The sequence below is a fragment of the Eleginops maclovinus genome, chromosome 1 (genome assembly GCF_036324505.1).
Source record: "Eleginops maclovinus isolate JMC-PN-2008 ecotype Puerto Natales chromosome 1, JC_Emac_rtc_rv5, whole genome shotgun sequence".
NCBI classification, from domain to species: domain Eukaryota; kingdom Metazoa; phylum Chordata; class Actinopteri; order Perciformes; family Eleginopidae; genus Eleginops; species Eleginops maclovinus.
In genome coordinates this window covers 23,172,457-23,186,242 of record NC_086349.1, presented here as the reverse complement: position 1 = coordinate 23,186,242, position 13,786 = coordinate 23,172,457, and the positions used below count along the sequence as shown (strand labels likewise).

At 40.4% G+C, this 13,786-nt stretch overlaps 1 protein-coding gene across 1 annotated transcript in view; it reads left to right on the top strand.

Annotated features, from left to right (window-relative positions):
• spryd3 (SPRY domain containing 3) overlaps positions 1–13,786 on the top strand; it is a 48,313-nt gene that overhangs the window by 14,481 nt on the left and 20,046 nt on the right. The window contains exon 7 of the mRNA XM_063895027.1: positions 8,738–8,887. Within this exon, the coding sequence (XP_063751097.1) occupies positions 8,738–8,887 (150 nt within the window). The remainder of the gene's footprint in view (positions 1–8,737; positions 8,888–13,786) is intronic.

The following is a 13,786-nucleotide window of genomic DNA, read 5'->3' as shown; positions in this document are numbered from 1 at the left end:
AAAACGGCAGGCAGTGAATTGGTGGACAAATATTTAAAGTTTAATCAAAACATGTTGTGAAATGTGTCATTTTTAAAAACAAATTTAACACGGTTGGGTTTTTGGAATTCTTAGGGTTAACCATTCACACATCCACAACTGGAATCTAATTTATGGTATATTACTGACAGTATTGGTGTAGCATAATTCTGTAATAACTGGTTTAAACCCAATGAAAAGACGTGCAAAAATGAGCTACACAGCATTGGAATGTTTGTAGAATTTTCCTGTCAAAATTATTAATGAAACTTCAATCTACAACCCTGTGGGTACATTCATCAAGTGTGTACAGGTGCTTTACAATACAGGAGAACCACTGGTTTTAGCTATATTATACATGAAATTTCTACTTTTTTTTTAAGGTCTCCTATTATGCTTTATTTGAACAATTTATTGTAGGGCAATATCTATACAATGCATACATATGTGAAGTGTTTTGCTCAAAATAGCAAACAGATGACCCACTGTAGCATGCCTCATCCCCCTCTATTTCAGCCCTGTTCCTGAAGTGCTGATTCTGTGACTGTCGCTTCAAATTGGAGCTGACTTGAAGCTGGCCACGCCCCTTTAGAGCGTCATGCATGAAAAGGTTCTAACGGAGAAACTCAACTACGTGCTGCCATGATTAGACCCCATTATGTTCCAAGCATTATTTCTGAAACGCTTCTAAGTGTTTGCCACTAGAACAGTGACATTATATGTATTATATATACAACAACTCTAAGTCCCTCCTGCAGACATCCTGCTGAATACACAGAGGTGCTGCAGAGGGGATTCAGCTCGCGACTGTATATTGCAGATGATAGGTTGGGACGTTTCACGTGGGCGGGACGTTGCCAGGAGTTCAATGTAAAGCAAGCCCACATTTCCGGTATGACGTCGTATCGGCAGCAAATCTGGATCAGCTCGTATGTACCCACGTTTTTAGAGATGTGGGTAAGGAGGAGAAGAGAGAGGGTTGTATTTTCTGACACTTTGTGAGTCCCCTTACACACTGGGGACACATATTTATGTATAAAAGACATCAAAAAGTGCATTTTGCATCATAGGGGACATTTTAGATTAATCTGAAGGGAAATATAATTCTCCAGCTTCTTAATGGTTTCATGCATATAAACTTTACCTTTTCCTAACAACAATAGTTTTTCCTTAATCGCCCTTCACAATGACAAAATGAAAGTGAAAGTCATGGCTTTTATAATAACTAATATTATTACACCTGGAGATGTGAAACAGTTGCTAGGATAGAGGTCTCTCTCTCCGTTTCAGTGACGCTGATGTGACAGCATACTGTCTGTATTTTCGTAATGGGGCGTGCAGTTCTAATGAAATAAGGTGTGATTTAATAGACTTTTAACATTACAAGGTTTATGCAACGGGTGTGTTTAAGGGTTGGAATGAGTGATGACCTGTCACATCTTTATAAAAAATGTGATCACATGACTTTAACATACTTTAAACGGCAGTTTGGATCCTGAGCTCCTCTGACAACTCGAACCACAAACACTGAGATTTGATTAATCTGTTGGCTTTAGTTTTCAAGGCTATTGTGTAACGTTGATAAATTAAATGTTCCTTGTGAAAAGTGATCCTACTTCTTGATTTGTATGAGATTACCTCACTGCACATACATTAAGGGATTTAATACTTTCTATACCTTTGTCATGACTGTCAGCTGGAGGTGTCTTAGGCAAACACAACATGTTTGATAAAAATCCACATGCCACCATGGTCCCGCTCTGCTTTTTTCTTGAGAGGAGACATTTGGCCGGCTTTCCACTGCGTACGTGCGGCTTGGTGCGTCCAATCCTCTGCCTCCTGTTGTCACGGCAGTCGCTGTGCCCACCACCTTAATCCCCTCAGCTGCGGATGAGCGGGCCGTAAGTGGACAGCACCCGAAACTGTGGTTATCAGTTTTCACAAGCGCTCTCGCACGGCCCATATCTCACGTTCACTCTCCCCTCTGCCACGTTTCTCATGCTGTACAGGTGCACAACATTCTTTTAAACTTGCCTCCACATTGCAGTTTCCTCTGCAGAGCAATTTCTTTACATGACTTTGAACTGCGCCAGTCATTGTCAGATAATCAGCACCCCTCCGTTCCTTGTGTTACCTTTTCCAATTTGCAGAGAAAACTGTTGTACCAACACCCCTCTTAGGTTGCCTGCTTCCTTCCTTACTTCATTCCTTCCTTCCTTACTCTGGAAACAATAGTCAAGAATCCTAACATGACACCATGACACTGCTCCGGGATAAAAGTTCACCACATTCCCATCAAGTTGTTATGGTTTCTACCTCCCAGGCCTAGCCTGGCACCGGTAGTTGACTTTGTTTCTTGAAGTGAGCAGCGTGAGAAAAGAGGAAACTATGAATAACTTAATCCAAGGACAGTCCATGGAGTGACCGAGTGGAGTCTTGCTGGCTGGTTGGAGTAGATTGGACATGACGCACACAAGTTGACTGGAGTCGAGCCAGATTTCTGGTCCACCCTACTACTACTACTACTACTTCAACACCCTGTAGCGCTAGACAGATGTTTTGTACACAATCAGGGTGTATACTCAGTCCTACCAAAGGTGTCGCACTGTGACAACACAAGATGCTTTTCAATGCAACCAATAAAGAGAGGGTGCTAGCAAGTTAACCTGAATGTAAACAATGCTGATTTAAAAAAACACAGGCAAAATAAAGGGAACGCATTCAACATGTTAGTTAGAACTCAGGGATTCAAAATGTGCTTTGGCAGGTTACATTGAATGCAATTATAACCCTTGTTTTTGTAAAAGAAAACACTTTTTCCTTCTATTTTAGCAAAACTTAACTTACTTTTTTGAACTTGGTGAATCCCACAACTGATCCATACTGACCTCATCTTAATTTGTGCACTTCACTTGTTCCTAGATGGCAGTAACATACTGACACACACTGTAAGCTGATTAGTAAACCCGGTTGTAAATAATCACAGATTGTAAGTGCAGATCTGACCTGTGCCTTCATGTTGTTGATGGATTGTAACTTTGGCTGAAGTGAACGTTTCTAGTATAATAGCATTGACTTTAGTCCTAGAAGTTTAAAATGAAACACTTTCCTCATAGCCTTGAACAGTGCACACACAGTATAAAGTATAATACCTGGGAAATGTTATATATCTGTCAATTTTTTCATGCCATCTCATCTCGGGGAGCTTTAACCCATAAGAGTAAAAATGTTTTCCGAAGGCTGCAAACTTCTTGTCAAACAAACTTTTTACGACTTTGCGCAAGAGGCAATCCATGCTGGCATTGGAGCCGCAAGTTAATTTGGGCAACATCTTCCCAGCGGTGGTAATGGGGATAATAAATGGAGTGTATTAAAAGGTGATGAAAAGCTCCACACGGCCAGTGAGTGATGAGGTGTCAGTGAAGGTCAACAACGTGGCTCCTTGGTTCTCACAGCTTTTGGAATTCTCAGAGGGGACGATTGATTGATTGATTGAACCTGCCTAGTGACTACGCATGTCTATTGTTTTAGCCCGTTTTTTCGTGAAATAACTTGTCGCGGTTGCATGGTTTTCAAAATGTTATTACCCGGGTGTCATACCACACAACAGTCAGGACATAAGGTAGTCACTTGCTGTCATGCACACACTGATGTTGCTGAAGGTAGCTATGCGGCCGTAAGGCATGTTGTATGCATTCAGGTGAATTCCATCTGGTCTTCTTACAGTAAATCCTCGTGGTAATTACAGGTTTTGCTTTGATTTTAGCGTATTCTTTTGCTGCTAAGTGAGTCATTGAGCTTCCTACCCAAGTTAAACACAGTCATTCCCACAGCAGAAGTAATTCTGATACCACACATCACACACTTGAACAACGAAGATGTTAAAACTGGGTAAATGGTGAGTGATTAGTTTTGAATGTACATTTAAAAAATGAAATGGTTTTAAGGCGATAGCTAAGAACCTGTCTATTTATTCTAGCTGTGTTAATACAACACTCATAAGAACAAGTTAATGTTCTTTAAACAGTAATGTAAACAGTGTCACGGCATGGTTTGGGTATTTTGACACCGTTACGCACTATTTGATGCGTTCATTACAAGCATAACCTGTTTACTGCTAGCCAAGAAAAAGAAACCGCACTGACAGAGTGGTTGTACCCAGCTGTGGCATTATGGCGTGTTTTTAAATCCATCAGGATATTCATCTCTGTCACCTTATGCACAGAAAAGTGATTGATGGACAAGTCAGATTTAGCTACTGGAGGACATCCAGAAATGATTTAGAGCCTCTGAACAAGTACAAGGCCCTTTGATATATTTTCCATATTAAAGTGGCACATTTGACCCAGATACGTAATGTCATATAATCAGATTACGGTTTTTTTTTGTATAAACTTTGTTTATTGATTTTCGCACACAAAGTAAACAGGGATGACAGAGCGGTTGTGCAGATCATACATGATACACTACAACAACAAGACCAACAAACACAAACACTCATTCTCTTCAGGTAAGAATACAAATTCATAAAAATGTTCAAAAAGTATATATAATCAGAAATATATATCTATAAATATATATTTGGGTCTTATTCCGGAATATCTGGGAAGCTCATCCTCTTTGCATAGGGAAAGAAAGGCCCCCAGACATTTTGGAACTTCCCGGAGGAGCCTCTCAATATGTAACAGATTTTTTCAAGCTGTAAATTATTAAAAATGTCTCTTATCCACATAGTGTGGGAAGGTGGTGTTGGTGATTTCCATTTTATTAGAATAAGACGTCTTGCTAGTCATTTTTGTCCAGCAGTGGCTTAGACTGGGAATCGTAGGGTCGCCGGTTCAAGTCCCCTATCAGACTTGAAATATGGAAAGTGGACTGCTACTTGGAGTGGTCCCAGTTCACCTCCTAGGCCCTGCTGTGGTTCCCTTGAGCAAGGCACCGGACACCTCCAATCCCCTCTCCCCATTGCTCCCCGGGCGCTGCACAATAGCTGCAACTGCTCCTAGTACTAGGATGGGTTAAATGCAGAGGACTAATTTCACTGTGTGTGCTCTGCTGTGTGCATGTATGTGACTAATAAAGAGGGCTTCATTCTGGGTTTCATAATTCTGCAAAGGCTATAAGGTCTGCTTTGAGCCTAGGCAAAGGCAGCTTGGGGATGCCAGATACTGCGGTAATGGCGTTTGGCTCTATAAGCATCCCAGTTACCTCACAAAGTACTGAAAATTGAAGTCCAGTAGTTGTGCAGGGACGTACATGACCAATACATATGCAAATGGTTTGCAGGTGTTTGATGACACTTTTCACAAGAAGGATCTATATTGTCAAACACTTTGAACAGCCTGACTTTAGTCCAAATGAACAACTTCACGCTGAATAAAACCATGTCTTGCGCAGACGGTTGAAGTGTGCACACACTTAAGAATATTGCCCCAAAGATCCGCTTGAGATCTCCTGCCCCAAATCCTCCTCCCAAAGAGCTTTCACTGAGTTTCGAGAGGTTGAAGATAGGGTTTGGATTTGATTGTAAATATACCAGATCATTCCTTTCATCACAGGGGAGTGAGAAAAGCATCTCAGATTAGATTTTTTTAAAAACATATATTTGAAGTATTTAAGAAGAAAAAGACAGTACAGAGGAGAAGACACGAGAAAACAATTAGTGAAAAAGAATAAAATCCAAGGGAAAACATAGATGTAACGAAACCGTTCAAATATAAATCCAATGAAGACAAGATTAAGTGGCTGAGTAATATTAACTCATCAGCTGTTGCGTGATGTACAATCATATCACAGTTGGGTTGACAAGTGTAAACCACATAATACAGAAGAGGTCTGCTAATTTCAGTTTCACCCTTCTTTAAGTCTCCCCATTAGTTGTGACAGGTAATTGGCAGGACCACTCTCTGGGCGTTGCATCTGTTTCCCAGGCAGCAGCTCAACAAAACACGGCCTTGCACACCACCATAACCATTCTCAACACTCTTATTGAATTATAGGAGTGAAAGAGAAAAGGGGAGATTGTCAGTTATCTCAGTGAGGCATGCTTTGCTCAAGGCTACGACGTCTCTTTTCTTCCCCTGCCCTCCCCCTCGTGCTTCCATTACTCAGCAGCAAGAGGCAAAAAAAGAGGTGTGATTGAATGCTTATTGCCAAACTCTTTCCCTCAGCTCCCAAAATAAATGTTGTTGTCCAGGCATTAAAGTACAGCAGGTTAAGGAGACCCCAAAGTACACATAAAAGGGGAATTTGTAATACAAAAGCTGGAGGCAATGTGACTGTCACCCATGTGAACAATTAATCAGCCGAGTACCATAAAGACACTATAAAGAAACACGCTTTTGTTTCCAGAAGTGTGAAGTTTTTTTTTACTTCGCAATAGGACTCTAGGGGGAAGGTAGAACTAACTTTCTTTATACATCAAGATTAAACTACGGAGGCAGACTCAGATGTCTACCACCAATACGTCTTTCATTTCTGTTGTCATGGTCCATTTGTGACAATTCCAACAGCAGTATTTCTGCAGCAACCAGACTGACACCTATAGCTGATGGAATTATGTAACTGTAGACACAGGCTTTAGTTTAATCATCCTGAATGACTCTGGCTAACTGGTCCTTGTGCAATCACGTTATTGTCTGAACACATTATTTTCGAGGAATTTGGCATGAGTTCTCCCAATAAAAGCTTCAGTTTAGCGGCTGTTTGATGTACTTCTCTCAAAGGGAGTTTTTTACGACCAGGAGTGTTTTTTTAACTTAGTCCTCACCTTGTTTTTACAAGAAAAGAGGTACGAAAATCACTGGCTGGACACTTAAGTTATTTTGAGGAATTCTTAAAATACTTCTTATATTATCAATATTTATTCAAAACCTGGAACTAAGCTTAGGTGAAAAATAGGCTGTGGATTCTTTGCATGGTTTTGAGTTAAAAAATGTTCATTACATATCAAAAATAAATACTCTTCTGGATAGTTCCTTATGAACACAGTGTTACTTAACAGTGCATTGGTGTTGGCAGTTATCCTACAGCTACTCTTGAACTAAACATTACTTTTCTCAACTAGATTAACTCATATAAAAGCTCATATGATATGAAGCTTCAGAGCGGCCTTGGCTTCATTTCCAAGTTATTTTCACTTTGATTCATCACTAAGCAACAGGGAGAATAACCTAAAAGAGAAATGTTAATAACTTAATTGAGACACTTGACTTGTATAACATTGATGTTGAATGCCAGGTGTGTCCTTCAAGTGGCTTTCTGGTGAAAAACATTCTCTCTACACACACTTAAACGCTTAATACAGGAGTAATGTCGTCCACCCCCACCATGTCTGCCATGCTAGCCTTTTATATTGGGGGGAGTATCCTGCATTGCACACACAATGAAACACATGCATTCACATGGCATGGAAACACGGCTCAGCCTAAAGGCTTTGTGGTTGCTTAGCTGCCCACCTACTCACCTGTACCCACCCAGCTTCACCTGTTTAGATGCTAAACACCAAAATAGACCTGAAAGTAATTGCATTATCATCAGGTTCTGTACATGCAATCTCTAGTGGCTGTTGATACTTGCAGGAGAGTAACGTGGGTGGTTCAGTTGGGGTTTGACTGGGTTTTGAAGTGTCAATCTGTCATGGTGCCCACTCACTTAGGACCCAGTTGCAAAAGCTGGTTGCGTGGTTAAGTCCCTCGTCACTGGAACAACAGTGGGCCGGGGATCCTGCCCAAGCTTGATCTGCTGTGTCTTCAATCTGTTGTCTGCATCTCAACTTTCCCACTTCCAGAGACTTACATCACTGGCGGCACTTTGGGCCTGGTTGCCTGACTAATCAAATAAAGTAAACAAAGCAAATTAAATAACAAAGGTAACTGGGTTCACTGAGGGCAAGAACTGTGACAAACTGTTTTGATTGGCCTCTCATAGATACGGTAAAAACTGTCCATCAATTATGCAAAAACATAGTCCTTAAACTCCAGAACATGCTTAATAATATTAAGGTTTGTTTAAACTTTCTTTCAGTATCAAACAACTCCAGCGATAGGTGAGTGTACCTCCACAGGTACACGGCAAACAGGAATAGCTAATGGCTAATTTAGCATACTTTTAATTGCGCTACTTAGCCAAGATGTTCACAAATATTATTGGTCAGAATGTTTACTGACACCATGGCAACTTTAATTCTCAGAGGATCCATTCTGTCAGTAGGGTGCATCCTCTTGGCACCATGGAAATCGGTCCCAAATTGCATGGTAGTCTATCCAATGACGACTTTGTTTTGGTGCTCGATTTAAAAGTGGGGATCACCAATGTCAGTGGGATTCATCATAATCGTACCATGAATATTTTTACAAACTTTAATAGCAATGCATACCATAGTTCTTGAGATATTCAGTCTGGACCACAGTGGTGGACCAAGGCTCGCTTGAAAGAGCAGTTCTAATCCTGCCAATATACTCACCTCCTAAACATCTGGTCAATAGATGTGTGAAGTGGGAGGTCTACCAGAAGTGGATGCCTGTTGGTTTAATATTAGTCAGAAGCAGTATTTTCAACTTGGCAAGGTTTCATCCAACAGGCACAACAGCATGTCTAAGGTTAAGAGCACCTTACATTTGGAAACATCTTAACACGTTGGTGTTAAATGAGTCTTATTTTCTATTCAGTTTATTTCCTGAGATATTAACCCCCATTTTTCTTTGTTTATTCCCCCCAGCTCTTGGAGTACGTTGGCAAGGGAAAGAGCATCATGGACGTGGGCTTGGCTCAGGCCCGCCAGCCACTCACCACCCGCTGCCACTACTACGAAGTGGAGATTGTTGATGCTGGAGAGAAGTGTTACATTGCCCTGGGCCTGGCGAGAAAGGTGAGCTTTCTAAGAAAATAACAACTTTTTGTCACACACACACACACACACACACACACACACACACACACACACACACACACACACACACACACACACACACACACACACACACACACACACACACACACACACACACGCACACACACACACACACACACACACACACACACACATACACACACACACACGCACACACTCAACAAAGAAGAATGTTTTTCTCAAACCTCTGGCCTCTTCTTCCATTCTTCCACATAATACATGAGAGAGTCTGGGAAAAAGAACTCAAGGGATGTGGACTGCAGGGATAAGCAGCACATTCACTGACTCCTCGTTTCCCCCTCCTTTGGTCTCCATAGTTCAATAAGTCATTGAGCTAACAACATGCATATGGAAAAAAACGTTGACATAAACCCAAATGGGATAAGGAGGACCACTAGCTTTTGCAAAATTTCCCATCAAGCCCTATCTTGGGAAAGCTATAAGCTTGTCCTCATGGATGAGAAGCAGCACTACAGTCGTGTTTGCAGCAATTCTCCAGTGTCTCGTCGTTTTTCAAAGTAAATGTCTGTGTTATGTCAAAGTTTATGGGCTGTGTGTTGATAAAAGAAGGTGCATATTGGAGATAGTATCACAAAAGTCTATTTGGATTTTGAGTCAGGCCTAAGACTGCTGCCATGGTTCGGGCTCTGGCTTATTTTTTCGGTCTGAATTATGGCTCTGACACAGACACTGTATATACAGGGAAAAGGGCCCCACTTCTGGGTCAAACCCATAGTTGTTAGTTATTCCGCTTTAGCACGAGCATCATTGTACACAATTAATTTTATTCAAATTCATTTCCAGCTAACTAGTCAGTGTGCTATTCAGCTAGCGAACGTTAGCTTTTTAGCTAGCTATCTATCTCACAAGCTGGCTAGCAGAAGTTATCTATCATAGAGCCAGCAGCTCCTCACAGCTCCAAACATCACTGTAAATTCTCAGATATACAGTTTTTGGGATAGAATAATCACATATTAGTAATTGAAATAGTGAGTTTCTTGCCTGAGAAACTGTTTTAACTTAATAAGTTCATTCAAAAGCTTACTAACAGTTACTAAAGGTTGATAAAGCTGGCTATGCAAAGTGATAGCAATTACGCCTTAACCGGAAGTACCTACACATAATATGGCAATAAGGAAGCGCCGTACAAGCACAAGGTGAATAAGTAAACATAGCGGTTCTGTCGACAGCTTTATTTTCTTTCCCATAGTCCAGCAGCCCAGCCATTCTCTTTGGATATTATGGCTCGCTCTCAAGTAGATGAAACACCTCTTAGAGGAAAATACAATTACAGAAATTTTACCACCTCTCATTTGTGCCCTTATTTCTTTTTCCAAAGAATGCACATGAGGTTCCCATTTGAACATCAGCTCTGCTGCTCTGCAAGTGACTATTATCAGCGGCTTTGAAGAATTTAACAGACAAACCTGAAGAACTGGGCTTGGGAACCGAGTGATTCATATTAAGAGGAACCTGAATAAAAGAAGAGTCAATATCTCAATATATTTCCATACCATGCTTCTAGGGTGTTAAGTATTAGCAGTAATTGTTGAGGATTGTGCAAGGCTGTTTTGAATCCCCCTTACTAAGCTTATAAAGGGCAGCATTAAACTTGTACTTAATGTCTCTCTGGTGGAAAGGTTCCCTCGAAGCCTTTTTGGCCTTACACTTTTTACCTAATATTATTCTACTGACTCAGGAACTATTTCCTCGACAGTATGGGTTCATGATTTGTGAGTTTTTTACTCCCCTGCTTCCCCTCGTAAGTGTTATGAATGTGAAATATTAGAGACTGCCGAAGCCAAGGCCTGTGGAGAGCTGCCAGCACTGTCTCTCCCAGGGTCAAAGCTCTGTTCCTTTTTAATAACAAAAATAAAAGATAAAACTTGTTCAACATCTCTCGAGGCCTCAGAGGCAATTTATATAAAGCAGGAACAGAGGGATGCACAGGGCGCTGGATGACATTAAGATATAAAGGAAGCTATAGTTGCAGAGAAAGAAGGCTCAGCTGGAGAGACTTACTTACCCGCTGTACTTACAGGTTTCCAACCAAGCCATGCCATTTTTAATTTTCGGTCAAAATCTAAATCTGAACATACTTTTTGTGGACAATCTCACTAGGGTTAAGCGAGTGTGCCGGACATAAAGCACAACTATATCAGAAATGCTGCTAGTATAACCCTCTTTATAGATATGTTGTTTACCAAACCAGCTGGAGAAGGGTGCGTAACCCATACTTTACATTAAAAGCCACATTTATGGTGTGCATCTTAATGATTTGTATTTTTTCCTGTTTCAAAATGAGGATAAAACTGTTTCTGAACATATTTGTGGAAACTTCTGGGTGGGCATTTCCCTAGTCAGCGGAGGAATGACAATTCAGAGCTGGAGTTGCTTGAAGACGAGAGTGTATTTTACTATAATGTTAACATAAAATGCTTTTCATTAAACCCGCACAACACCGATTAGTTATTACAACATTAAACATATGGGAGAACCGTTGTAATAAAATGTATTTGTACAGCACGTTTCACACACCAGGTGCAGCTCAAAGTGCATCACAAATTAACACAGAGGAAAATAAATTAAATTCAGGTCAAACATTAAAGCCGTTTTGCACACATGCAGCATAAACACACAATATAAGAATCAAAGGAACACGAGGCGACGAAAACAAAAGCTGACTAACTGAAATTACAACAGTAGTAAATGCTAGTCAACCTTGCTTTCCAAGATAAGCCCTGATCCCCTTTGGAGTTAAGTTCTTCTTCATGTGATTTCAACACACTCAGTGTTTGTCCTGCATTGAAGAGAAGAGGGGGGGTCTAGCTATCCATCTGTTTGTCATCTGTTCATGGGTCCAGTTGCTTTGACAGTAAGTTTATTATTGAAATTCGCAGGAACTCTCCGCGCTCTGTGTCATGCTTTGGATTCAGAGCAATGAACAGAGTCACTCATGTGCTGAGTCACAAAGCCAATGCACAAATCCCAGATAATACTAGAATGGCACTGAGAGAGCGCGCAGACATCCGCCAGGGCTAATGGTGCGTTCACTTGCCTCTTACATGGCCCCATTTGGACAGTCATTCCTCGACATCTGTGTTTTTAATGGGCTTAATGTGGAATAAACATGGATGCTACAAAGATGTGTTTTATAGTATTGCTTAAGCTTTAAAACAACACGTTGATTTCTGTTAGAATTCTTGCTTCAGAAAGTGATTTTTTTCAAATTTAAGGCATTTTTATCACATTTCCTCCAAAATGACTGAATTACTTTCCTCAAAAAGAGATCTTTACTTGACTGTTTACTCAATTTCTTTTCCCTCTGCATCTGTGTTTCATTATTAAGACATTATGCTTGAGTCCAGGAGAGGTGATAAAGCAGCAAATTGAAGGGCTTGTGTAATGACTGTTTACGCAACAGCAGATGCAGGTTTGCATGCTTGTCTTTTTCAAGTGGTAAGCCGATAAACCTGAATATAAACATTAAATCCTGTCATTAATGCCCCGCAGACTGCCAGTTTCTGCCTGTGTGTCTCTCTCGTTCTGTTTGTTGTGGCCGCTGACTCAACCTTGTAACTCACTTACCTTCACTTGATAAATCCTAATGTCACCCTTTGCCAACTTGCTACAATCGGCGTTTTCCAATAAAAGTAACAGGTTTTAATTTGCTGCGCTGCTCCTGTGATGACAGTGTTGTTCCACCAATAGATTATCACAACAATTAATGAATAGATTGACATGAACTTAGGTGAATTCATTGTTCCCAGATGAGATGATTTCTTTGGTAATGCACAGATTAGAACCAACAGCAGTAAAAGATTTGAATTATCGACTAAAATATCTCAACTTTCACTAAATGGATTGCCACCAAAACCAATAAATACAGTGCTTGATTTGCAAAAAATTAAACAAGGTTTAGCTTGAGTTTTCTTTTTCTATTGTTACCTTCATTGAACATTTAAAAGGCCTCAACTTGGGCTGCTCAATTGATTTAATCCTAATCCGAACATGGACTAATGCAATATCAAAAATTGCAGTGATTGGTTCAGGCAAGATATGTGGAAATATCTGAATCCTTGCTTGGTGCAGGTCCTCTAACAAATCATCAGACCATCATTTTATCATATGTTTCAATAATGTGAATAATGAATTAAGTTTTGGCGAATGATAATACAATTGCAACTTCAAATAATATAATCACAATAGACATTTCCTCCATTTTTCAGCTCTAGTCTCAAAATGTATAATAAATAATCTTGTTTTCTTTCTTAACTGCTCTCTTGTTCAGTGAGAGAAGTGAGCTTGTCCTGCCATGATTTTAGTACTGGGATGAAACAAATTAAAGCCGTTTCATAGTTGTGTAAGTGTTCATTGTTTTGGTGGTCTTTTGTGGCCTTTAAAGGGGCCTTATTCTGCTCATGTTCAGGTTTATATTTGTATTCTGTGTCTCTACTGGGACATGTCTCCATGCTTTAATGTTCAAAAAGCTCTTTATTTTTCTCATGCTGCCTGTGCTCCAGCACCTCTTTTCACCCTCTGTGTGAAACCATTGGTTAGCCTCTGTTGTGATTGGTCAATACTTAGAGATGTCCCATCCCTTAGCCTATCACGTACAATGTGTTGGTTCGCTAGCCAATAGAAGCATGAGAGTTACATAGTGATTAGACTATCTTATAGAAGTAAACAAAGGTGTCCAATGGAGGCGTTTCATGCAGGGAACTTTGGGATTTTAGCCTTTGCAGACCATTTACATGCACACAAACCTATATAACACACTACAGGAAAGAGAAATCACCCAAAAAGTGTAAAAATGCAAACCCTCTGGCTTCTCCCCCATTACTTTGAAGATAAGGG